A 24,246-nucleotide genomic window follows, 5' to 3' on the forward strand; every position below is an offset into this window, starting at 1 on the left:
GCTCAGCACAGAGTCTGCTTTAGATTCTCTATCTCTCCCTCTCCCTCCTACTCATGCTTTCTCTCTCTTTTTAAAATTTATTTATTTATTCATGAGAAACACACAGAGAGAGGTGGAGACACAGGAGGAGGGAGAAGCAGGCTCCATGGAGGGAGCCTGATGTGGGACCCCATCCCGGGTCTCCAGGATCACGCCCTGGGCCAAAGGCAGGTGCTAAACCACCGAGCCACCCAGGGATCCCCTCATGCTCTCTTTCAAATAAATAAAAATAAAATATTAAAAAAACCTTAAAATCTATGTTTGATTTTAAGACCAAGAGTTGATTCTTTGAAAATCCAATAGAGGGGATCCCTGGGTGGCACAGCGGTTTAGCGCCTGCCTTTGGCCCAGGGCGCGATCCTGGAGACCCGGGATCGAGTCCCACATCGGGCTCCCGGTGCGTGGAGCCTGCTCCTCCCTCTGCCTGTGTCTCTGCCTCTCTCTCTCTCTGTGACTATCATAAATAAATAAATAAATAAAAATTAAAAAAAGAAACTCCAATAGAATAGACAGACACTCACCCTACTCTGGTTAAGGGAGAAACAGAGAGAAATACGTGTGTATGTGGTATGGCTCTAGGGCATAGGCAGGGCGAGAGAACTCTAGTGTAGACATTCACAGCAATTAGCTACGGGCAATAGAAAATGGGATATGAATATTCAGATTAAGAAATGGAAAAGATAGCCAAGCTTCTATCACTAAGGCACAGAGCTCAGTGGCATTTCCACCTAACTTTGCTGAAACACATGATCACTACGTTAATTAAGCTATTCTAGATCAACAAGTTAATAGGAAAAGATGGAAGCTTTTCTACTTTATTTTCAAGTTTCAAGTTCAAGTCTCATGCCAAAATCTCGTAAATAGAGCTCCTAAAAAAGGTAAACCTATTTTATTGATTAGTATACATAGAAAAATTCTAAACAAAATGTAAGCAAAGTGGTTTCCAATGAGCAGGACACTCTGGCTGAGCCCGCTTTCCCAGAGATTTCCCAGCGCTGTGCTGGAGCGGCCTAGTACGAGCTTGTGAGGGCCAACTGAGCACATCTGTTCCCAACTCGGCATTCAACGACATGACAGCAGCAGCTTGAAAGCAGGTCTGATGGGAATATTAACATCATGGAAATCAGCAAACGCCAGAAACCAAGGCCTTTCCCCCCTAGTCATCCCCCATTTTGCTCCAGAGCCAGTTGTGTACCATTTGCCAGCACACCACTGAACGTCAGTGCGGTGTGACAACAGGAAAGAAAGTGATCACGTCAGAGATGCTGAAAAAGCATGTGGTGCAATTCTGCAGCCATTCTAAATGGAGCAGGACTAGAAAGAAACCTTGTAAATGTGATAAGAAGTGTTTGTTTAAAATCTTAAAAAAAAAAAAAAAGGCTGCCCGAGTGGCTCAGCGGTTTAGCACCACCTTCGGCCCAGGGCGTGATCCTGGAGACCCAGGATCGAGTCCCACGTTGGGCTCCCTGCGTGGAGCCTACTTCTCCCTCTGCCTGTGTCTCTGCCTCTCTCTCTCTCTCTCTCTCTGTCTATCATGAATAAATAAATCTTTAAAAAAATTGTCACTGCAAGTCTGCAATTCATATGCTCAGCACTTAGACCTGGTCTTACGTCCAAGTATGTGTCCACAAGCACGGGGTATGGAAGACGCCCACAGAGCTCCATGGGTGTGTCCGGATTCTGCGTCTTTGTCGAGTATATTCAGAACATGTAACGGATTTTCCCCTATGTATGCCATAACTCCATAAAAAGAAGGGCTCTAAAAGGTTGACAGGTCACTCTACAATCAGGTGATGCTACAGTTCTTGCCACAGTGATTAAATGCCGCTGTCCACTGAGTCTCCCAATGTCTTTCTCACCATCTGTACCTCATCCCATAGTATCACTGGTGATAGTCTGAGAAATTGTGATACCACCATGCACCACGGATTACCCAACAGCCAATCTTCTCCCTAAGCAAGGAAATCACACCGTATTCCTTGAATGTGCTAGCAACAGAATCCTAGAATTCCTTTGAGGGTCTGATTCTTGGGGCTACTTCTGGCATTAGTTACTGTATAAGACAGAGTTTGACCACGAAACAAGGAACATTCAAACCATAATGATTAGGGAAAAGTCGTATAAAGGTACTAGGTAGGTAGGTGAGGGCAGGGTATTGCCAACCTAGGCCTGGTGGGAGGTGGAGCGGGAGCAGAATCTTAAAGGAGATAATCTAGTAGATTCTTTTAGTGGTTTACAAAAATGACCACAAATTCCTTACATTGCTCCCACTGAGAAGCAGGGTCTATGTCTCTTCCCCTTGAATATGGGTGTATGTGTGAGAAGCTCAGACCTCAGGGGAAGGCCATATGGAGTTACTTCAGTCACGGCCCCAGATGCTATCCTAGCTAGGTTAGTCAGCACCAGCTACCAGCCATGCAAGGGAAGAAGCTTCCAGATGATTCTAGCTCCCAGCTGTCAAATCGTCTGAGCTGAGGCCCTAGATATCGTGAGCACAGCCAGCCATTTCTGCTGTGCTAAAAGTCCTGATCCCATAGAATCCGTGAACAAAACAGAACGGTTGTCCTTCTGACATGAGGTTTTGGGGTGGTTTGGTACTCAGTGACAGCAAGTGGACCAGGGAGAGAAGGCCAGTCAGAAGGGAGCAGCGACCTTCGGTGAAGAGATACAGCCCAATCCTCTACAAGGAGAGCACCAGGAGAAGAAATATCTTTTTTTAATGTATATTTTTGAAGTAAACTCTATGCCCAATGTGGGGTTGAACTCACAGCCCTGAGATCAAGAGTCACATGCTCTACCGACGGAGCCAGCCAGGCGCCCCAAGAATAAATGTCTTGATCTGACTCTGCTTCCTTCCTCTGATCTCCTGCCAGTGCTCCCAGAAGGTAGAGGGTAAGTCAGACTCACAGAACCAGAAGCAGGGCAATGCATCTGAAGGGGAAAATGAGTTATTGGAGCCGCTGGAGGATTTTTTTAACTTTGTTCTGAAGAGAAGAGGCAGACACTGGAAGGTTGTAGGCACAGGGCTGATAAGATGATTCTCCCCAAAAAGGTTTTATCAGAGAAGAGACTAGAAACAGGAGACAACTAGTTAGGAATGTAACGGAGTAGATGAATGTGAGTTGACGGGCCTCAGGCAATAAACAGTAACAGCCGCAGCGGTGACACAGAAGAGACAGGAGAGGATTGCGGGGTGTGTGGACCAATTCAGCAGGAGGCACGAACACGAGGGAAGGGTACACAATGATGCTAAGGTTGCAAGCCTGTTGAATTTAGGGTCTTGTGACCCTTTCCCAAGGTCTCAGCCAACGCTTTATGTGGAAGACGGGAATCTTCAACCTGCATTCATGATTTGCCCCCCTAAACTCAAGTCTGTGATTGACGGTTTGCTGGACATGTGACCTGATTGCCCTGCCATCACGTCAAACGAATGTCATCCATCCACGGAGTCCTCGTCACCTATCTCTGCCTACAGAGCACCTCTTCATGTCTGTTATCTATGAGATCTTTGATGCTCCTACTTTTGATCCATATGTTCACAATCACTCCTACTGCCCATAAGTGGAAACATCTTTTCTTAGAATTAAGTTCGTAGAAGCTAGGAGTGTCTGTCCCGAATTTGAAATCTTTGTCAAAAGCTCTTTAAAAGATTCATGCATTCTCTTGAAAGAAGAACTAATGACCTACCATTAAGGTCCCCGTGGAATTCCCTCGATAACTGTGCCACTTGTTGCCATCCAGACTGTACATGATGATAAACTGAGACACGTAGAGGCTGGAGAACTTCTGGCGGGCCCCCTGGGTCATGATGCCGTGAATAATCATCGGTGCCAAGAGATCCACCTGCCAATGAAAGCAGCACTTCATGTAAATGTACCACCTTCTGAGGTTGCTTATCGGCTTGAGAAGGACCTGCATCGATACGGGTATTCTCAGGAGTACTTGGGTGTGTGTGAGGTGCTGAGATGAGTGACGGGAACAAAAAGCAAAGGTGCTTATTAGGTTCCCCGCCTGGTTCCCGACAAACCAGGGGACGCTCAAAGCAATGTGCTGCACACAAGGGGCCACGGAACCTCGTGCCTTGCCCAACCTCAGCCTCGGCCTCGGCCAAGCCACGTCCCGCGCTCTCCCCAGCCCAGCGCCCATCCCAACATCACTGCCAGTGATAAACCGCTGTCCCTCTTTCACGTGTTAGTTCAGAAGCTATTTCTCCTGGTTCGCCTTTCGTGACTCACCCAGACAAGTTTAGTGCTGCTTTCTCGGTCTCTGCTTCATTTCGTATGTGAGCGCATCAGAGCATCTTACTGCACCACATTGGAGAGCTGTCTTTGCTCATCTGCTGTCCCTGTTACACCGAGACCCTCACGGCAGTGAATCTGGGTCACCTAACGTGGTGTTTATAACAAAGGTTTGGGGACGCCCGGGTGGCTCAGCGGTTTAGCGCCTGCCTTTGGCCCAGGGCGTGATCCTGGAGTCCTAAGATCAAGTCCCACATTGGGTTCCCTGCGTGTAGCCTGCTTCTCCCTCTGCCTCTCTCTCTCTCTGTCTCTCATGAATAAATAAATAAGAATCTTTAAAAAAATGAAAAAGTCTAAAAAAAAAAAACCCAAAGGTTTACTAGAAGGTTTAAAGGGTCAGTACATGTAAGGTCGAGTTCAGTGCCTGACACGTACTAAATACTTAGTAAATGTTAGCTTTTATATTTTTTCTACCCCAGTATTTAACATGGCATCTGATATAATACTGATACATAGCAAATGCTTTGGAACGAATGAGTGAATAATGGCAGAGTGGTAAGGATTTATTAATATTTTTTTTCACTTTCCCCAACCCCCTGGAATGATTGTTTTTGTTTTATTCATGAGAGACACAGAGAGAGAGAGGCAGAGACACAGGCTGAGGGAGAAGCAGGCTCCATGCAGGAGCCCAATGTGGGACTCAATCTCGGGACCCCAGGATCACGCCCTGGGCTGAAGGCAAGCGCCAAACCACTGAGCCACCCAGGGATCCCTGGAATGGTTGGTTCTTAAAGAAGAGAGCATGGCCATGCAAGCATTACAAGGCAGTATCTACTCCAGCAATTTTGGCATCGCTTACTGTCCTAACAAGCAAGTCACAGTTAACTTGTCACAGGCAATGACACTGGAGCCTAATGACTGTCTCCTTCAGGTAGTTCCATCCTTCCATCCATTCATTCAAATACTATTTTTTTTTTTGGCATTTGTTATGTGATCAGCACTGCTCTAGGCACTGGGGATAGAGCCCTGCCCTATGGAACTTACAGCTGACTTGGAGAAACAGCCTACATATCATATAGGTTTTTATTTATTGACAGCATCAAGCAGTGATAAGCACAGGAGAAAAAGCAGCAGGGTAAGAGGACACAGTGGCAAGGTCATCAGAAGCTACAGCACCATCTCGGCCCAGATGAGATGATCCTCCCAACTGAAGCCACTTCATTTCTCCCTCGGCTTTGTGGTCCTGAAAGGACTAGGTGCAAAAACCGTGGCGTTTGTTGAATTGACTTGTATTATTTGTTTTTTTTAAGATGTTATTTATTTATTAGTGAGACACACACACACACAGAGAGAGAGAGAGAGAGAGAGAGAGAGGCAGAGACCCAGGCAGAGGGAGAAGCAGGATCCATGCAGGGAGCCCGATGTGGGACTCGATCCCGTGACTCAGGATCACACCCTGGGCCAAAGGCAGATGCTCAACCACTCAGCCACCCAGGCGTCCTGACTTGTACTATTTCTTCATGCAGTATATGAGAGGTCTTTTCTGGACCACTGACTATTGCACTTTCTAGTATTTTAATAAGTCTTGCCAGCCACCTTTTCCACCTATATTCTGTAACTGCTAAATGTTTGGCAAAGTGCCAATCTTATCAATTTTATCTTATTTTTGTACCTCGTCTATATTATAATAGGAATCTTGGTGGAATTTGGCAATTTCCGAGTCAATATTTTCACCTAGGTATCCAGCCATTTATCTGAGTGTGACAAGACACATCTCTCTACAAAGAAGGAAGCAAAACAGTAATGACTAATTCAGTGCACAAATACAAACACTGCAGCTTGACATCTCTGATTGCCTCCTGGCTCCCTAGAACCACTTCTTTTCTTTCTTTCTTTCTTTCTTTCTTTCTTTCTTTCTTTCTTTCTTTCTTCTTTCTTTCTCTCTTTCTTTCTTTCTTCTTTCTTTCTTTCTTCTTTCTTTCTTTCTTCTTTCTCTCTTTCTCTTTTTTTAAATCAACATACTATTTTTCTGGGGAATTTAGTTTTTAGAGCCACTAGATCAAGAAAATGTGTACCTGGGATTCAGTAGGACATATGGAAAAAAACACCTTGAGGCAGAGGTGTTGATACAGACTGGATGATAATACAATCAGGTGGGTTTGTAGCTGGTTCACAACTGGATGCTGCACTTTCCAAAATATAAAAGCTAACATTTACTAAGTATTTAGTATGTGTCAGGCACTGAACTCAGGACATTACAGATGATTATCAACTTAGACGGAGCATTCTAGAAACAGTATAGTATCATGATTAAAAATTAGGCCTCTGGGGGATCCCTGGGTGGCGCAGCGGTTGAGCGCCTGCCTTTGGCCCAGGGCGCGATCCTGGAGACCCGGGATCGAATCCCACGTCGGGCTCCCGGTGCGTGGAGCCTGCTTCTCCCTCTGCCTGTGTCTCTGCCTCTCTCTCTCTCTGTGTGTGTGTGACTATCATAAATAAATAAAAATTTAAAAAATATATTTTAAAAAAAATTAGGCCTCTGGAGCCCAACTATCATGGTTTGCATTTTGGCTCAATCACTTATTGGCTGTATGACTAGGGGCAAGTTACTTTTCTTTGCTTCAGCTTTTTTATCTGGAATGAGGATGATAATAACAGTGTGGTAAAGATTTGCTAGCTTGGACTTGTTTTAAGCACACAGTCACAGGGCCCTGTCTGCCTCAATACTCTGATCATGAATTAGCCAAAGTACAAAAAATGTACTCAAATCAGTGAATTATGTGAAATCGGGAAGACTGAGAAAGTCTTTGGAGACAGAAGCTGGAACAATGGGCCAAATCTAGGAAGTGGAAACTTAGGGGTATTACGCAGGTTCTTTGGTTACACACGGAAAAGGCAGTCTATATACTAGTCGAATCAGGTTGTATCCAGTGAAGGAGATCTAATTCCCAAATGGAAATGAGAATGCTATCACAGGAAGGAAATAAATGGAACAACAGGTGCAGGGCACTCAAATAGATGACAACATCTACTACCCAGGGATACAGGTGAAGTTGAAAGTGAAAACCACAGAAATACAAGGTAAGAACATGTGGTTTGGGAAGTTCATGAACAAACAAAAATACTTGGGAATTCATGAACAGTCAGTTCAAACTGAGTTATAACTGGCAGTGCCAATAAAATAAACAAAATAAGATGAGCTGATGTGATACTGACAGGTGTGCTCTTCCCATCTACCTACTGGTAGGCTGCTTTATCTTTCCCTGATTCCTATTTATAATTTTCTTTTTTAAAAATTTATTTTTATTCTTATTTTCCTATTTATAATTTTCACCTCAAGAAAAAACAGAGGAGTAGATGTGATCTTGCAAAGAAGGAAAATATGTAGGGGAATATCGTCAGTCAACTCAGAAGAGGAAGGAAAGCTGGCGTACGATGAAAAGAGGAGGAGGTGGGGAAAGTAGGTGGTAAAACGTGTCTGCAGTAAGCACCAGAGGTGGGAGGCGTGTTCTGGCTCTAGAGAGAACCCGCTCTTGTGGTTAGGCAGAGAGGCTGAGCTGGCACTTCGACACTACCCTCAGCTCTCATGGCACAAGGAAGAGAGCCACGAGCTTCCATCTGCATGCCCTCAACGGGCTCAGAGCCCTGACTGACCACATGTTCACTTGATAAAATCTTTGGATATGTTGCATTAAATATATCATTAAAATGATTTCCACATGTTTCTTTTAAAATGTGGCTACTAGGAAATATAAAATTACTCATGTGGTTTGCCTTTGTGGTTCGAATTATATTTCTATTGGATTGCACTGCTCTAGAGGGAATGGGAGAGTGAGAAAATGGGAAAGACTTAATTAAGAAGAAACTGAGTAACCCTAAAGACACTGTTTCAGTCACTGGCTCCAAGTTAGTTTACCGGATTGGACTAATGCATCAGCATGCTCGATTCTATCCCCGAGTCTTCACTCCTCACTGTTTTTGTACAAATCAGAAGCCACTCTATTCTTCAGTTCCTTCCTTGTCAGTTAGTTGGAGTTTGATGAAAGTGACTTTGGTATAAAGGAGATGTTTATAAAGGTATAAAGGAGTGTTTTGAGCTTGCAAGAGGAATACATGATGCCATTGAATGTGATGCACTTTCTAACCTTGATCCAGGAAAAGGGGTCCTTGGTGCTCCAGGCATTGATTGATCCGGAATAATGAAGTCTGGCCAGCTTTGGGGCCCACTGTCCTTTGCCCAAGAAAGGGGAGAGAGATTAGATTCAGCTGCGTTGGTCCTAGACACTCAAGAATAAAATTGCTGTCTTTTTTTTTTTCAAAAGAAAAGATTTAATTTATTTATTTTCGAGAGAAAGAGAGAAAAAACATGAATGAGGGGAGGGGGAAAAGGGAGAGGGACAAGTAGACTCCCTGATGAGGCGGGAGCCTGCTACACACAGCGATCCATCCCACGACCCTAAGACTATGATGTGAGCTGAAATCAAGAGTCGCGTAACCCACTGAGCCCCCAGGCACCCCTAAATTGCTCTCTTGAGAAGGGTTAAACCTAGCTGCGGAGAAGATAAAGGTATAAAGCATAGGAGTATTTTTTTCTAAACTTATTTTGTTTATTGTTAGGACCTCTAATTAGGTGACACTAGAATGTATTACCGGTACTACAAAATCCTATTATTATTTCTTCATGACACAACATATGTTCCTTGTAGAAAAGTTAGAACATGGAAAATAGAACATAAGGAAAAATAAAAGTTAAAAAAAAGCCATCCTTTTACCCAGAAAAGAAATAATACTATTTTGGTATAAAACTCTGAAGCCTCGTTTTGAAAAGGCATTTTGTTCCCTCTAAAACTGGGGTTGACAAACCTTTTTCTGTAAACAGCCAGACAGTACATAATTCAGGTTTGCAGATCATGTCTCTGTTTCAGCTACTTAACTGCTGTTGTAGAGCAAAAGCAGCCACAGACAACTGTAAGTGAATGGGGGTGGTTACGTGTGTCAATATGAGATTTCATTTATAGACACTGAAGTTTGAATTTCATATAATCTTCACATGTCATGTGACATTTTTCTTCTCCCAATCATTTAAAAATAGAAAAAAAAATAACTCCTAGCTTATAGGCTATATAAAGGCTTTATAAAAAGAGGCAGTGGGCTGGATGGATTTGGCCTGTAGGGCATGATTTGCTCACCGCGGCTCTCAAACAACTTTGAGAGCCATCTATATACTCTATCCAAGCTTTACCAGCACTACTCACAGAAACGCTTAACTTCCTGCCACACTGAAGATAATGGACTCAAGGGGGGCACCAGGGAGTGCAGGGAGGACATTTAAGGAGGCAGCAGCACTGCCCAGGGGAGAAATGATGGTAGCCTGAATTAACATAGTCAAAGGAAGAATCAGAGAAGAGAAAATGGGTTTGAGAGACGCTTATGGAGTAAAGAGAAGCATGGAGATAGATAGGTTATTGAAATCTGTGCAACAGAAATAAAAAAGATATAATCAGCTGTTCTTTGAGACAAAACAATGGTATTTACCATATTGTCCTGAAGCTGTAATCTGAAAATCTCTAATGTGTCCGGAAGCCATCCCCAGTGGAGTCTGACACTCTGAAATCAAAGGAGGGGAGGACGACAGCTACAGTACGGATAAGTCAGCTCCACAAATGCAAGCCAATGAAAATGGGAGAACACCAACAAATGGTCAGTATTTCTTATTGTTTACTGTGTGCCAAGAGCTCTACTACATATTTCATTGTACTATCGACATCATTCAATTCACTCCAACAGGTAGGTGCTAGAAGCATCCCCGTTCTGCAGCTGAGGAGCATAAGGACACCAGTGGTTCTTTTACTCGTTTAGGCTTACATCTCAAACTCTTCCAAGCCATATTTGTAAGCTATCTTTGCTCACTGAACCAAAATTCAGTTTCAGATTTTGCTCTTGGAGATCTTGGAGCTTCCCAGAGTTCTGAGAAGGAAGATACTGTTTAGCAGCAGTTTTTTAAATATTTAGAGCTTCAGGTTCAGCGTGTTCAAAGCTTCAAACACATCTGCCCTTTTCTGAGGACTCTGATGATGTCTACCAGCAATATTCATTTTAGATTTGCTAATGACCGTGAGCTTGTATTTATTTCTTGACAAAGGAAACCATGCTAGGAAGGAAGAGAGCCGGACAGAAATAGATGCGTGGTGCTACTCACTCTTGCTGTACACCAGAAACAGAGTGCTCATCCCGGCTTGCAGGTGCTCGCCGATAAGGCATTCTATCCGCCAGATTCCCACTTGGGATGGTAGCATTTCCACAGTCTCAAATACACCTGATGAAACACAAAAGGAACAAAAAGAATTTCCTTGTACTAAAGCAATGAGCATGAGATACGTAAGTTAATGCAGAACACCAAAGGAGATCTACCTAAGTCAGTTCTACTATTCTTGGATCCCTCAAAGCCACAGTGCTTGTATGTGACCCCTCCAGTTTGGAGGTCCTGGAGATTGAGTTCTGACAACCCCCACCCCTGGGAAATGGGAGAGACAGATGGGTGGCATGCTTTGGTCGGGGAGACAGGAAATAGCCAGGGTTTTTTAGAGCCAAATGTTTTTTTTCCCCCCATTGACCAGATGTGAGCTCCCTGGGAGATGGAAGTCAGGGTGAGGTCTTTGTGCACCCAGTTCACTAGGGTTGTCTTGAGGGCTAAAGGAACCCTAGCAGCAAGAAGCTAGAGGGGTTGGGACACCTGGGTGCCTCAGTGGTTGAGCGTCTGCCTTTGGCTCAGGGCATGATCCTGGGGTCCTGGGATTGACTCCCTCATCAGGCTCCCCACAGGTAGCCTGCTTCTCCCTCTGCCTGTGTCTCTGCCTCTCTCTATGTCTGTCATGAGTAAATAAATAAAATATTTTTTAAAAAAGCTAGAGGGGAATACTGATGGGCTGAGCAATGAGTCGCAATGCACCACCTAGAATAAAAGTACCAGGTGTAAGATAAGAACCGTCCTATCATTGGGGCACCTGGGTGGCTCGGTGGTTGAGCGTCTGCCTTCCGCTCAGGTGGTGATCCTGGGGTCCTGGGATCGGGTCCCGCATTGGGCTCCCCGGAGGGAGCCTGCTTCTCCCTCTGCCTGTGTCTCTCATGAATAAATAAAATAAAAAAACCCAAAACTGTCCTATTATTTAACCTTGACCATTTCCATGCTGCAGTTTAAGGCAGCAGCCAGGAAGGGGTTGGTGGAGACACACAATAAACGTTAGAGGAGCAGAGGACTCAAGCACACCTCCCTTTCCCAACGTAGACATCCTGGAGTGGACATGACGTATATTTGTGATGTAAAGTGACTGCAGGAGTGTTTCTCACTTAAGAGTAAGGAGAAAGTCACTGAACTTATTGGAATTTTGCCACAGAAACACGAGAAGTTTGCTCCCACTGTTAAACCTATTTTTTTTTAAAGATTTTATTTATTTATTTATTCATGAAAGACACACACACACACACACACACGGAGAGGCAGAGACACAGGCAGAGGGAGAAGCAGGCTCCATGCAGGGAGCCCGACATGGGACTCGATCTCGGGTCTCCAGGATCACACCCTGGGCCGAAGGTGGAGCTAAGCCATGGAGCTACTCGGGCTGCCCTGTTAAACCTATTTTAAAGGGACAGTGGAGAGCCCAAATCTAGCTGTATTTTGATCAACACTGTGAGCGGTGCTTAATCAATATACTGGTTACAGACACAAACTGATCACTCTGTGGCTAACTACTGGTGCCACGTGTGATCCGAGATGGGGCAAATGCCCTCCTCCCAGGAAAGTGCTGCAACATTAATTACAGATTAATTCTGTTCTATTTCCTTGGTAGCACCTTCTCTGTCTCTGAAATGATCACGTTTCTTTGCTAATTCATTGATTATGTCTCTGTAGGGGAAAGTGACTTGAAAAAGTGAGTTACCCGCGATCAGGGAGTCTGTGTGCTCTGCTCGCGGACTGCTCCCCAGTGCCTAGACCATTTAAAGGAAGCTGCGGTAAGTACAGGAGGTGGAAGAAGGGCACAGACGAGCCCCTACCTGGATAGAGGTTGTACACTGCCATTTTATAGTCCTCTTTTTTCCGTACAGTAAACACATGGCCACTGAAGTGAATGGAATGGATGTTTTCGTTGCTGCCCATGCTGAGCAGATACCACCGGACCTTTTGATCCTGAGCCATTACTAAGCCAGGTAGTGTATCCTTCACATAGCCGTTGATTGCTGGAGGAGAAGACAGAAAAGGCCGTTGATACCTATTCTGGAAGTTTCTTTCCCTCCACTCCAGTAAAAGATACTGGTTCCTATGGGGATCGCGCTCCCATGCATATGCTCTCAGTCCCTACAGGGAGGAAGACGGGAAGACGGGGCGCGGGTCCTGTTACCATGGAAGCGGAAGTTTTCTTTAAGCGTAGGATCCTCCTTCTGGACATTGCAGGGAGCTCTGCAGTTCCTTTCCAGGTTTTCGGTGAAGTACCAGCTCTTAGTCTCATCGAATATAGTGAAAACCAGGGCAAACTCCTGCACTGTCACTTGTCTCCCATGAGCAGGGTTCAGTGTGTTACTGCGGCAGATCAGAAGGGGTCCGATCAAGCCTGAGTGCACATCTTTCTCCTGGAGAGAAGACAGCAAGCCCATGAGTATAAGCTGTCTCACCTATGACCCAGACTCCATTTCTTATCGACTCTATGCTGCTCGAACCCGCTCCTTCTCTTCCCACAGCACAATCCATCCTCTTTATTTATTTTTCATAAATTTATTTTCTATTGGAGTTCAATTTGCCAACCTATAGCATAACGCCCAGTGCTCATCCCATCAAGTACCCCCCTCAGTGCCCGTCACCCAGTCACCCCCACCCCCCGCCCACCTCCCCTTCCACCACCCCTAGTTCGTTTCCCAGAGTTAGGAGTCTTCATGTTCTGTCTCCCTTTAATCCTCTTGAGTACATTCCACAGTGGTAGCTCTCAAACACAAATATGATGGCAGCTCCGCGACTGAAAGCTTCCCATTAAGGTTATGATAAATAGCATAATTCTGAGCAGATAACACAAAGTCCATTTCTTTTAAACCAGTAAGTGGTCAGTGCAATGTACACCTGCTTACCAGATCAACATCAGAGAAATAAGCCCAGGCTTTGCAGTCAAACTCATCTTTAGTGGGTGCCATATGATGCTGCACTTTCCAAAAGTAAATTTTGGTTTCATTAGGGTTGACAAACTTTCTTCTAGGTTCTGCTCCTTGTCCCTCATCTTCATCATAAGAAATAAGACTAGAATAGAAGGAGTAGGGACGAGAGGCCTGGTTTTTGAAAGTTACCTGCAGAGAAAAAGTAAATGCTAATTTTTACAGAAAATTCAAGTGTCATGTTTTACGGTCATATAAGGTCCTTACCTTAGGGTTTGCATCCCTAAGAGTAATGCCTGTTTTTCGGTTTATTCAAGTTCTTAACACCCAAAGTGAGTGGACAGAGGACAGATGGCAGGAGCCCAAAGCTAAGGATCCATCTATGAGGAAACTGAGGAAGTTTAGAACTCTAAAATCTTTAAGGCATGAACTCAAAGTTGCAAAACAGAGAATTCCTAAATTCTTGACAAAAGTTCCAAAGTAAAAGGAAAAATAGCACCCCAGGAATTTTAAGACATAAACCCCAAGATTAATACATATGGTTCTTATGACCAATTCCAGGAAGAATGCACATGATCTTTATTTTTTTTAATTAAAAAAATTTTTTATTGGACTTCAATTTGCCAACATATAGCATAACACCCAGTGCTCATCCTGCCAAGTGCCCCCCTCACTGACCATCACCCAGTCACCCCGACCCCCCGCCCACGTCCCCTTCCACCACCCCTTGTTCATTTCCCAGAGTTAGGTGTCTCTCATGTTTTGTCACCCTCACTGATATTTCTCACTCATTTTCTCTCCTTTCCCCTTTATTCTCTTTCACATTTTTTTATATTCCCCAAATGAATGAGACCATATAATGCGTGTCCTTCTCCGATTGACTTACTTCACTCAGCATAATACCCTCCAGTTCCATCCACATCGAAGCAAACGGTGGGTATTTGTCGTTTCTAATGGCTGAGGAATATTCCATCGTATCCATAAACCACATCTTCTTTATCCATCATCTGTCAATAGACACTGAGGCTCCTTCCACAGTGTGGCTACTGTGGACATTGCTGCTAGAAACATCGGGGTGCAGGTGTCCCGGCGTTTCCCCGCATCTGCATCTTTGGGGTAAATCCCTAACAGTGCAATTGCTGGGTCGTAGGGCAGGTTAATTTTTAACTCTTTGAGGAACCTCCACACAGTTTTCCAGAGTGGCTGCACCAGTTCACATTCCCACCAACAGTGCAGGAGGGTTCCCCTTCCTCCTCATCCTCTCCAACATTTGTGGTTTCCTGCCTTGTTAATTTTCCCCATTCTCACTGGTGTGAGGTGGGATCTCATTGTGTTTTTTTAAAATATTTTATTCATTTATTCATGATAGAGAGACAGAGACACAGACAGAGACAGAGACAGACAGAGACACAGGCAGAGGGAGAAGCAGGCTCCATGCAGGGAGCCCGACATGGGACTCGATCCCGGGTCTCCAGGATCACAACCTGGGCCAAAGGCAGGCACTTAAGCCACTGAGCCACCCGGGCCACCCTTCATTGTGGTTTTGATTTGTATTTCCCTGATGGCCAGTGATGCGGAGCATCTTCTCATGTGCTTGTTGCCCACGTCTGTCTTCCTCTCTGAGGTTTCTGTTCATGTCTCTTGTCCATTTCATGATGGGATTGTTTGTTTCTTGGGTGTTTAGTTTAATAAGTTCTTTACAGATCTTGGAAACTGGCCCTTTATCTGATACGTCATTTGCAAATCTCTTCTCCCCTTCTGTAGGTTGTCTTTGAGTTTTGTGGACTGTTTCTTTTGCTGGCAGAAGCTTCTTATCTTGATGAAGTCCCAATAGTTCATTTTTGCTTTTGTTTCTCTTGCCTTCATGGATGAATCTTGCAAGAAGTTGCTGTGGCCAAGTTCAAAAAGGGCGTTGCCTGTGTTCTCCTCTAGGATTTTGATGGAATCTTGTCTCACATTTAGATCTTTCATCCATTTGGACCTTATCTTTGTGTCTGGTGTAAGAGAGTGGTCCAGTTTCATTCTTCTGCATGTGGATGTCCAATTTTCCCAGCACCATTTATTGAAGAGACTGTCTTTCTTCCAGTGGATAGTCTTTCCTCCTTTGTCGAATATTAGTGACCATAAAGTTGAGGGTTCACTTCTGGGTTCTCTATTCTGTTCCATTGATCTATGTGTCTGTTTTTGTGCCAGGACCACACTGTCTTGATGACCACAGCTTTGTAGTACAGCCTGAAATCTGGCATTGTGAGGCCCCCAGCTATGGTTTTCTTTTTTAATATTCCCCTGGCTATTCTGCACATGATCTTTAAAAAAGACTTCAGATTTTTAATAATTATATGTGTTTCATAAGACATATGGAAACTAAAATCAGAATCAAAACAACAAATAATTTGCTCACAATCCCATAATTTTATATCCTTCTTTTTTTAAATTTTTACTTATTTATGATAGTCACAGAGAGAGAGAGAGAGAGAGAGAGAGAGCGAGCGAGAGAGAGGCAGAGACACAGGCAGAGGGAGAAGCAGGCTCCATGCACCGGGAGCCCGACGTGGGATTCGATCCCGGGTCTTCAGGATCGCGCCCTGGGCCAAAGGCAGGCGCCAAACCACTGCGCCACCCAGGGATCCCTAGATCCTTCTATATCCTTAATGTAAACAATCAATTGGACCAACGGATGACTACTTTTGGAAAAGAATAAAACTACTTCAATTTTTGGCTCACACAAGACACCAAATTAACTTCTAGTGTACAGGAATTACTGATGGATTAAATGATTAACTGTTAAGCAATTATATTGTAAAAAAAGTTGAAGAAAGTGTGATTTCAAGAAAAAAAATCTTCTTATAGGGAAGGGTTTCTTTTTTTTTCTTTCAATTTTTTATTGGTGTTCAATTTGCCAACATATAGAATAACACCCAGTGCTCATCCCATCAGGTGCGCCCCTCAGTGCCCGTCACCCAGTCACCCCCACCCCCCACCCACCTCCCTTTCTACCACCCTAGTTCATTTCCCAGAGTTAGGAGTCTCTCATGTTCTGTCTCCCTTTCTGATATTTCCCAATCATTTTTTCTCTTTACCCTTTATTTCCTTTCACTATTTTTTATATTCCCCAAATGAATGAGACCATATAATGTTTGTCCTTCTCTGATTGACTTACTTCACTCAGCATAATACCCTCCAGTTCCATCCACGTCGAAGCAAATGGTGGGTATTTGCCGTTTCTAATGGCTGAGTAATAAGGGAAGGGTTTCTATAAACATAAAAGCTATGTGTCATAATGGAAAGATTTATGGATTACTACCAATAATTCAAACCTGTTTTATTTCAGAAACTACTATATATAAAATTAAAAGATGACACATTTAGAAAAACATATAGCATATAAGGTAATATAACTTGATAACAAAAGTAGTCCCTCCAAAAGGGTCAAATATGCAAAGGACAGTAACAAAATTCATTAGAGCAAGTCTTAAAATATTCATGTACATTGTACTCCTGGAATTTTGTCCTAGGAAAAGGGTTGTGATTGCAGTATTACTGAGCTAGTGAAAACAGAACAAACTACTTAAAACCTTGTTCAAAATAAATGGCTAAGTAAACCATAAATTCACATAATAGACTATTATACCATCACTAAAAAAAAGATAGTCTTTCAAATGACATAAGAAATATTTACAATATGATATTTAGTTATAAAAGAAGAGGTAGAGGTGTGGCTCAGTGCTTTAAGCCTTTGACAATTGGTTTCGGCTCAGGTCATGATCTTGGGGTTGTGGGATGGAGTCCTGCACTGGGCTCTATACTGAGCTGGCTTGGGATGCTCTCTCCCTCTCCTTTGGCCCCTCCTGCTCTTGCTCTCTCTTTCTCTCTCTAAAATAAATAAATACACCTTTAAAAAAAGATGAGGTAAAATTACACATGGTATAAGTTTTTTTTTTACTAAGAGCAAATGATGACAGATTTACTATAACCATATATGCAAAATACACTTGAAACTTGAATGGATAACTTTCAGTTTACACCTTTAAATATTATGAGAAAGTAGAACAGAATAACAGACTTTGCTTTAATAATAATACATAAAAATGGGTCTTAAAAATCACATAAAATATTTTTTAATTAGGAAGTCTACTGGGACGCCTGGGTGGTTCAGCAGTTGAGCGTCTGCCTTTGGCTCAGGGCGTGACCTGGGATCTTGGGATCGAGTCCCACATTGGGCTCCCTGCATGGAGCCCACCACTCACATGGTATAATTTTGAACACATAAAGAGAAGAATACATAGGACAAAGAGAACCTACACCGAAATGGCAATTATGGAATTATTTTTCAACTTATTTTCTATACTTCAAAATTCTTAAAAGATGAGAATAAATTATTTTTGTAATCAGAAAAAAATATACGATTAATTTTCTTATAATTTCATTGTCCTCAACTCACCACGATATTGTCTTCAACTTCTGCTCTTATATATGGCCCCAAGAGTCCCAAGTGTTCATTCAGTTCTCCACGGTATAAGGGCTGAGTAAAGGATCCATCGGTAAACTCCTGGAAAACCACCTTCTTGAACTGCTGGACATCCCCACTTTGAGCCCTGGAAAAAAAAGTAGAGGATAAGCACTATTTTCATGGACCAGGTGGGTAAAAACGCCTCATATTCTTGCCCTCTCTGTATTTGAGACACTTGTCATAGGACTGATGATGAATTGGAAGTGTAATGGAGCAGAGTGGGGTAGAAAAAGGATTAAAGATAACTTCCAGGTTTCTGTGCAAATCACTGAGATGGGGAACCCTGTAGGAAAAGTAGGTGGGGTGTAAAGTTTTATTTTATTCATTTTTAATTTTTTTAGGATTTTATTTATTTGAGACAGAGGAGAGGGCATGAGGAGGGGGAAGGGCAGAGGGAGAAGCAGATCCTCCTGCTGAGCAGGGAGCCTGATGTGGGGCTCCATCCCAGGACCCTGAGATCATGACCTGAGCCAAAGGCAGATGCTTAACCAACTGAGCCACTCAGGCACCGTGGGGGTATACAGTTTTAAACACACGGGACATCTATGTAAATTAAATTGACAAATACACAGAGGTTGAGAGCTCACAAAAGAGATCTAGATGAAGATCATCCATATTTGGACGATATTCAAATCATGTGAGTGGCTTATTAAAGCAGATAGTCAATTTTGTTATGTCCTCATCTTATTGGACGACTAAGCAACATTTTGCATAACCACTCCATTTTCCTGACGTACTCTCTCTCCAGGCTTTGCTAGCATGTACGTTCCATGAAAGCAGGGGTTTCCTATGTTTTGTCCACTGTGGTATTCCCAGGAGCTGGAACAAGTGCTGCTTGGCACATAGTAGATGGTCAAAAAATATTGCGGATGCTAAATGCATATAGGACTTACAAACACATTCTAAATAGAAGCCCCAGGGTTCAATCCTTGGGACTTCTTTACTTTACTTACAAAGAAAATCTGGGGGTGCCTGGCTGTCTCAGTCAGTAGGCCTTCTTGATCTCAGGGTTATAAGTTCAAGCCCCATGTTGGGTGTTGAGATTACATAAACTCACAAACTTAAAAAGTCAAAGAATCTGTTAAAATTGTGAGCTAAAATTATACAATAAAGTGCATAAAATATAAATGCTTTTGGTATAAAAATCTAACCACCATCCAGATCTAGAAGAACATGAGCAGCAATGCAGAAGACTCACTGTGTGTGCTTTTCCAATAACATTCTCTCTCCTCCTAAAGGTAACACCCATTGTGATGTTTATGATAATTATGTCTTTTTCTTTTTCTCTTCTTTGTCTTTGCTTTTCTTGATGATTTTACCAGTATGTACCCATCCCGAAAGAACATAGTTTAGTTTTGCCTGTTTTGAGATATGTAAATGGAACCATATTGTATACGGTCTTTTGTTTCTGGCTTTTCCCCCTCGGCATTATGGTCATGAGATTCACCTACATAGTTGTGTGTAGCTATAGTTTGTGTTCCATTGTGTGACTCTACCAAAATTGTGAACATTTGTGTCCTTTCTAAATTTTGGTGCTTAAAAATAGTCCTGCTCCTGCTATGAAGCTTTTCTTTTCCTGCTATGAACCTTCTCATACACATCTTTTGGTGAGTATGTATGCATTTCTCTTGGGCAGAGATCTAGGAGTGGAATTGCTGGGTATCCATATGTTCAGCTCTGGTAGCTACCACCACACTGTTTTCCAAAGTGGCTGTGCCATTTTCCATTTCTGTCAGCCATGTGTGAGAGTTCCATTTACTCTGAATCTTTATAGGTACTCAATAATCTATTTTTACGTTTTGGGCCATTCTAGTGGATGCATAGCAGTGTCTGTGATTTCATTTCACATCTTCCTGATGTGAATAATGAGACCGAGCATCTTTTCTTCTGAGTACTAGCTATTTGAATCTGATTTGGGAATGCCTATCCAAGTTGGTGGTGGTGTTTTTTGCCAATTTTTCTATTAGGTAATCTCATTTTCTTATTGATTCAAAGTGGTACTCTAAATAGTCTTGATAGGAGTCCATGTTGGCCTTTTGTGCTGAAAATATCTTCTCGCATTCTGTGGATAATCTTTTCATTCTTTTAAAAAATATTTTGAGGAGCACCTGGGTGGCTCAGTGGTTGAGCACCTGCCTTTGGCTCAGGGTGTGATCCCAGGGTCCTGGGATTGGGTCCCACATCAGGCTCCCAGGACAGAACCTGCTTCTCCCTCTGCCTATGTCTCTGACTCTGTCTCTCACGAATAAATACATCTTAAAGAAATACTTTGATGAGCATAGCTTGTAATTTTAATGTAGTGAAATTTTAAAAATCCTTCATGCTAGTGCTTTTTGTATGTCAATTCTCTTTCCCTACCCTGAGGTTATTAAGATAGTCTCTTATATTTTCTAAGATATTTATACTTTTATGCTTATACTTAGACTCTTAGCCAAGTATGAGTGGATTTTTTATGGTGTATGGATCCAATTTAATGTTTTCCCATATGGATGTTAAAATGTCCCAGAACTTTCTAGCACCAGTCTGTTGTGTCAAAGCATCTCAGCTTTTGTTTTTCTGAAAATACCTATTTCAATTTCATTTTGAAACATTTTCTCTGGGTTTAGAATTCTAGGTTAGCATTTTTCTTTTCATATTTTTCATTTTATTTTATTTTATTTTTATAAATTAATTTTTATTGCTGTTCAATTTACCAACATACAGAGTAACACCCAGTGCTCATCCCGTCAAGTGTCCCCCTCAGTGCCCGTCACCCATTCACCCCCACCCCCCGCCCTCCTCCCCCTCCACCACCCCTAGTTCATTTCCCAGAGTTAGAAGTCTTTATGTTCTGTCTCCCTTTCTGATATTTCCCACACATTTCTTCTCCCTTCCCTTATATTCCCTTTCACTATTATTCATATTCCCCAAATGAATTAGAAACAACAAATACCCACCATTTGCTTCAACGTGGATGGACCTGGAGGGTATTATGCTGAGTGAAGTAAGTCAATTGGAGAAGGACAAACAGTATATGTTCTCATATTTTTCATTTTAAAGATATCATTCTGTTATCTTTCAGTATTATGTTGTCAAATAAGGTATACATCAGCTATGTGTGACTATTTAAATTTAAACTAGTTAAATTTCTTTTATTTTTCCTTAGTTTTAAGGTTTTATTTGAGAGTGTGTGCACACAGGCAGGAGGAGGTAGAGGAGGGAGAGGGAGAAGCAGCCTCCACGCTGAGCTCAGAGTCCACTATTTTATGTTATTTATTTATTTATTTTAAGATTTTATTTATTTATTCATGAGAGACACAGAGAGAGAGGCAGAGACATAGGAGGAGGGAGAAGCAGGCTCCGTTGGGGGAGCCCGATGTGGGACTTGATCCCAGGACCCCAGATCACGCCCTGAGCCAAAGGCAGGCAATTAACCACTGTGCTATCCAGGCGTCCCTAAACTAATTAAATTGAACACAATTAAAATTCAATTCTTTAATCACACTAGCTACATTTCAAGTACTTGATGGACACATATGATTAATGGTTACCATACTGACAGTGAAGATCTAGAACATATCCATCATCACAGAAAGTTGTATTGGACACTGTTGTTTTAGTAGTTTGAAAAGTCAGCTATCAAGTTCCTATGGAAGTAATGTATATTTTTCCCTCTGGCTTTTAAAATTTTCTCTTTATCCTTAGTTTTCTTAAGTTTGATTTTTATTTGCCTATGTGCAATTTTCTTTGTATTTAACATGCTTTGGGTTATACTTAGCTTATTGAATCTGTGACTTGACATGGTTTATCAATTATTGAAAATTTTAGACATTCAATTTTTTTCCTGTCCCATTTTTTTATATGCGCTCCTCTAAGGACTCCAATTATACTTATGCTATATCATTTGAGAGTGTTTTTTTCACCCATCTCTTATACTCTTTTTTTCATTTTTTTCCCCTTCCTATGCTTCAGTTTGGATATATTTGCTTGACCTTAATCCTGTCTTTTGTAGTGTTTAGCCTGAAATTACACTCATCCAATGAGTTTTTTAATTTTAGATGTTGTATTTTTGAGTTTTAGAATGACAATTTGAGTTTTTAAAAACAGATTCCAATTTCCAATCCTCTTATCAGTGTAATGACAGATAGAAGCAGAAAAATGTTCACTGTAAGCCCAGAAGGCTGACCTATAACCTGCATAATTCCAATAAGGATCAAATATGTACTTGTTGCTATGGGGTTTTTTTAGATTTTATTTATTTATTTGAGAGAGAGCATGAGCAGTGGGAGAGGGAGAAGCAGGGTCTTCACCAAGCCAGGAGCCCGACGTGGGGCTTGATCCCAGGACCTGAGTGGAAAGCAGATTCCCAACTGACTGAGCCACCCAGGTGTCCTGGGTTGCTACATTCTTAAAGGGTCTCATTACTGCCTGTACATCTTTCCAATAGTTAATATTGAGCTGAATGATAAGCACCAGAGAAATTTTGTGAAAGTAATTTTACAAGTATAAATTCGAAGACATTTATACTCCCTGTATAATCCCCTCCCCCTGAACCTAAGCAATATAACCACCAGCTTCATACAGCAAAAGTAAAGCTCTTTCTGCCATGAGTCCTGTTCCTGTGCTATAAAAAATGCATCTTTTTAAACTGAAAACATCTCAAGAATTCTTTCTTGATCATTCGCTCATGGCCCTATTTCAAGTATTGTCTATCTTCTCTATTTTCTTTAAAATATCTACAATTATCCCTGCTTCTCAGGCATTTCCTCCTAGACTTTTGATTGAGTGCTTAGAAAGTCTTTGTATCCCCAGCCCTTAAGATACTTTAGCAAAGCCTACCAAGAAAGAAAACAACTAAGGGGAAGCCTGGGTGGCTCACCGGTTGAGCATCTGCCTTTGGCTCAGAGCCTGATCCTGGAGTCCTGAGATCTAGTCCTGCAGCAGACTCCCTGCATGGAGTCTGCCTCTCTCTCTCTCTCTGTGTCTCTCATGAATAAATAATAAAATATTGAAAAACTAAAAGAAAACAACTAAGGATCATCACTGCATCTCCCAGTCAAATTTTAGTTCATCTAATTCTTTTTGTTCCTCAGCTCCCCAAAGATTTTTTAAACATGGATTTTAAAAATTTATCTAGTGTTTATAGTTATTGCAGCAGGAGTGATGGCCTGCCATGACCTATTCTCTACCCAGAAACAGAAGACACACTACCTTTCTTTTGGTTAATATTTGCAAGGCATGCCATTTTCCATCCTTCCACTTTTAGCCTTTTTATTCTTTTGTTTTAGATATGTAGCTTGGAAACAGCATCTAGTTGTATTTTGTTTTGTTTAAAAAAGACCCAAATTGGAGTCATTTGCCACCCCCTCCCCACGACAAAAGACAAGACTCACGTCTCAAGAAATCCCAGGAAGGTGACCTTTTAACAGTCAATCTGAAATTTCCAGCTCAGCACTAGCGAGGTCATCTGCCTGATAAAAATCTTGCTGTTCCCTTCTCCCCAAGAGAAGCTGTCTTGGGCTAAAACAATCCTTTCCTTGTGCTAATAACCTCCTTGCCCCACCGCCCTACCCAGAAAAACTTCCATTTTGTACCCTTCTCAGGGCATCTCTCTACTTGCTAGATGGGATGTTAGTTGATTCATAACCACTTAATAAGACACTTTGTAAACTGATTTATTTGGCTTAATTTTAACAGATTTAGTGGCAGCAATGGGATCCAGGGTGAACCTCTGATGACATTCAAAAGCAATAAGAAACACATAAGTGGCACCCCATGAACATTTTGAGTTCACTGTCTTTCTTGCTGTCTCCAAAGGTCATTGGTGAGTTTCTTGGTTGATTTCCAGGGATTTTGCTTTCAAGCTCTCGATCTAATTGGCTTTCCAGTTCAGGGTTAATGGGTCAGTCTAGACTGACAGGAGGCTCTAAGGAGAGCCAGTCTTCAGCCCTTGGTTCAGTCCACTATTCCATGTTGGAATCCCTTCCCCATTTCCAGTCTGCAGTCTTTTGCTGGTTTAGTCCTTCCGTCAGTTCTAATCTGCTGTCTCTATTAATGGAGCATGCTGGGTTACTCCATACTGGGAGTTGCTGGAGGTACACACAGGGCCTTCTATTGGCCAGCCTGCAGTAACATTTAAACCAGTTTTCAATTTTGTCCCTGGATTCCATGTCGGGAACTCCTGATGGTTTAGTTTGCAATTCCCTATTTGTTTGAAATTATTCCCCAGATTCCATGTCAGGAATTGTTGGTGGCAGCTGACATTCTCTATTAATTTGGAATCAATCTGCAATCTCCATTCTTTTAGGCCTGCTGGTTTAATCCTGTTCCCAGTCCCTACTTTGC

General features: G+C 42.4%; 1 protein-coding gene across 2 annotated transcripts in view; it reads right to left on the reverse strand.

Moving 5' to 3' along the window:
- The window catches only part of F8 (coagulation factor VIII), a 150,698-nt gene that overhangs the window by 25,277 nt on the left and 101,175 nt on the right, over positions 1 to 24,246 (reverse strand). For both annotated transcript variants that reach the window (XM_055338504.1, XM_055338503.1), the window contains 8 exons: positions 17,854 to 18,007; positions 13,392 to 13,604; positions 12,674 to 12,902; positions 12,330 to 12,512; positions 10,477 to 10,593; positions 9,813 to 9,884; positions 8,423 to 8,508; positions 3,727 to 3,882 (listed from right to left, as the gene is read on the reverse strand). In XM_055338504.1, coding sequence (XP_055194479.1) covers positions 3,727 to 3,882; positions 8,423 to 8,508; positions 9,813 to 9,884; positions 10,477 to 10,593; positions 12,330 to 12,512; positions 12,674 to 12,902; positions 13,392 to 13,604; positions 17,854 to 18,007 — 1,210 coding nt within the window. The remainder of the gene's footprint in view (positions 1 to 3,726; positions 3,883 to 8,422; positions 8,509 to 9,812; positions 9,885 to 10,476; positions 10,594 to 12,329; positions 12,513 to 12,673; positions 12,903 to 13,391; positions 13,605 to 17,853; positions 18,008 to 24,246) is intronic.

This window comes from Nyctereutes procyonoides, unplaced genomic scaffold (genome assembly GCF_905146905.1).
Source record: "Nyctereutes procyonoides isolate TBG_1078 unplaced genomic scaffold, NYPRO_anot_genome, whole genome shotgun sequence".
NCBI lineage: Eukaryota > Metazoa > Chordata > Mammalia > Carnivora > Canidae > Nyctereutes > Nyctereutes procyonoides.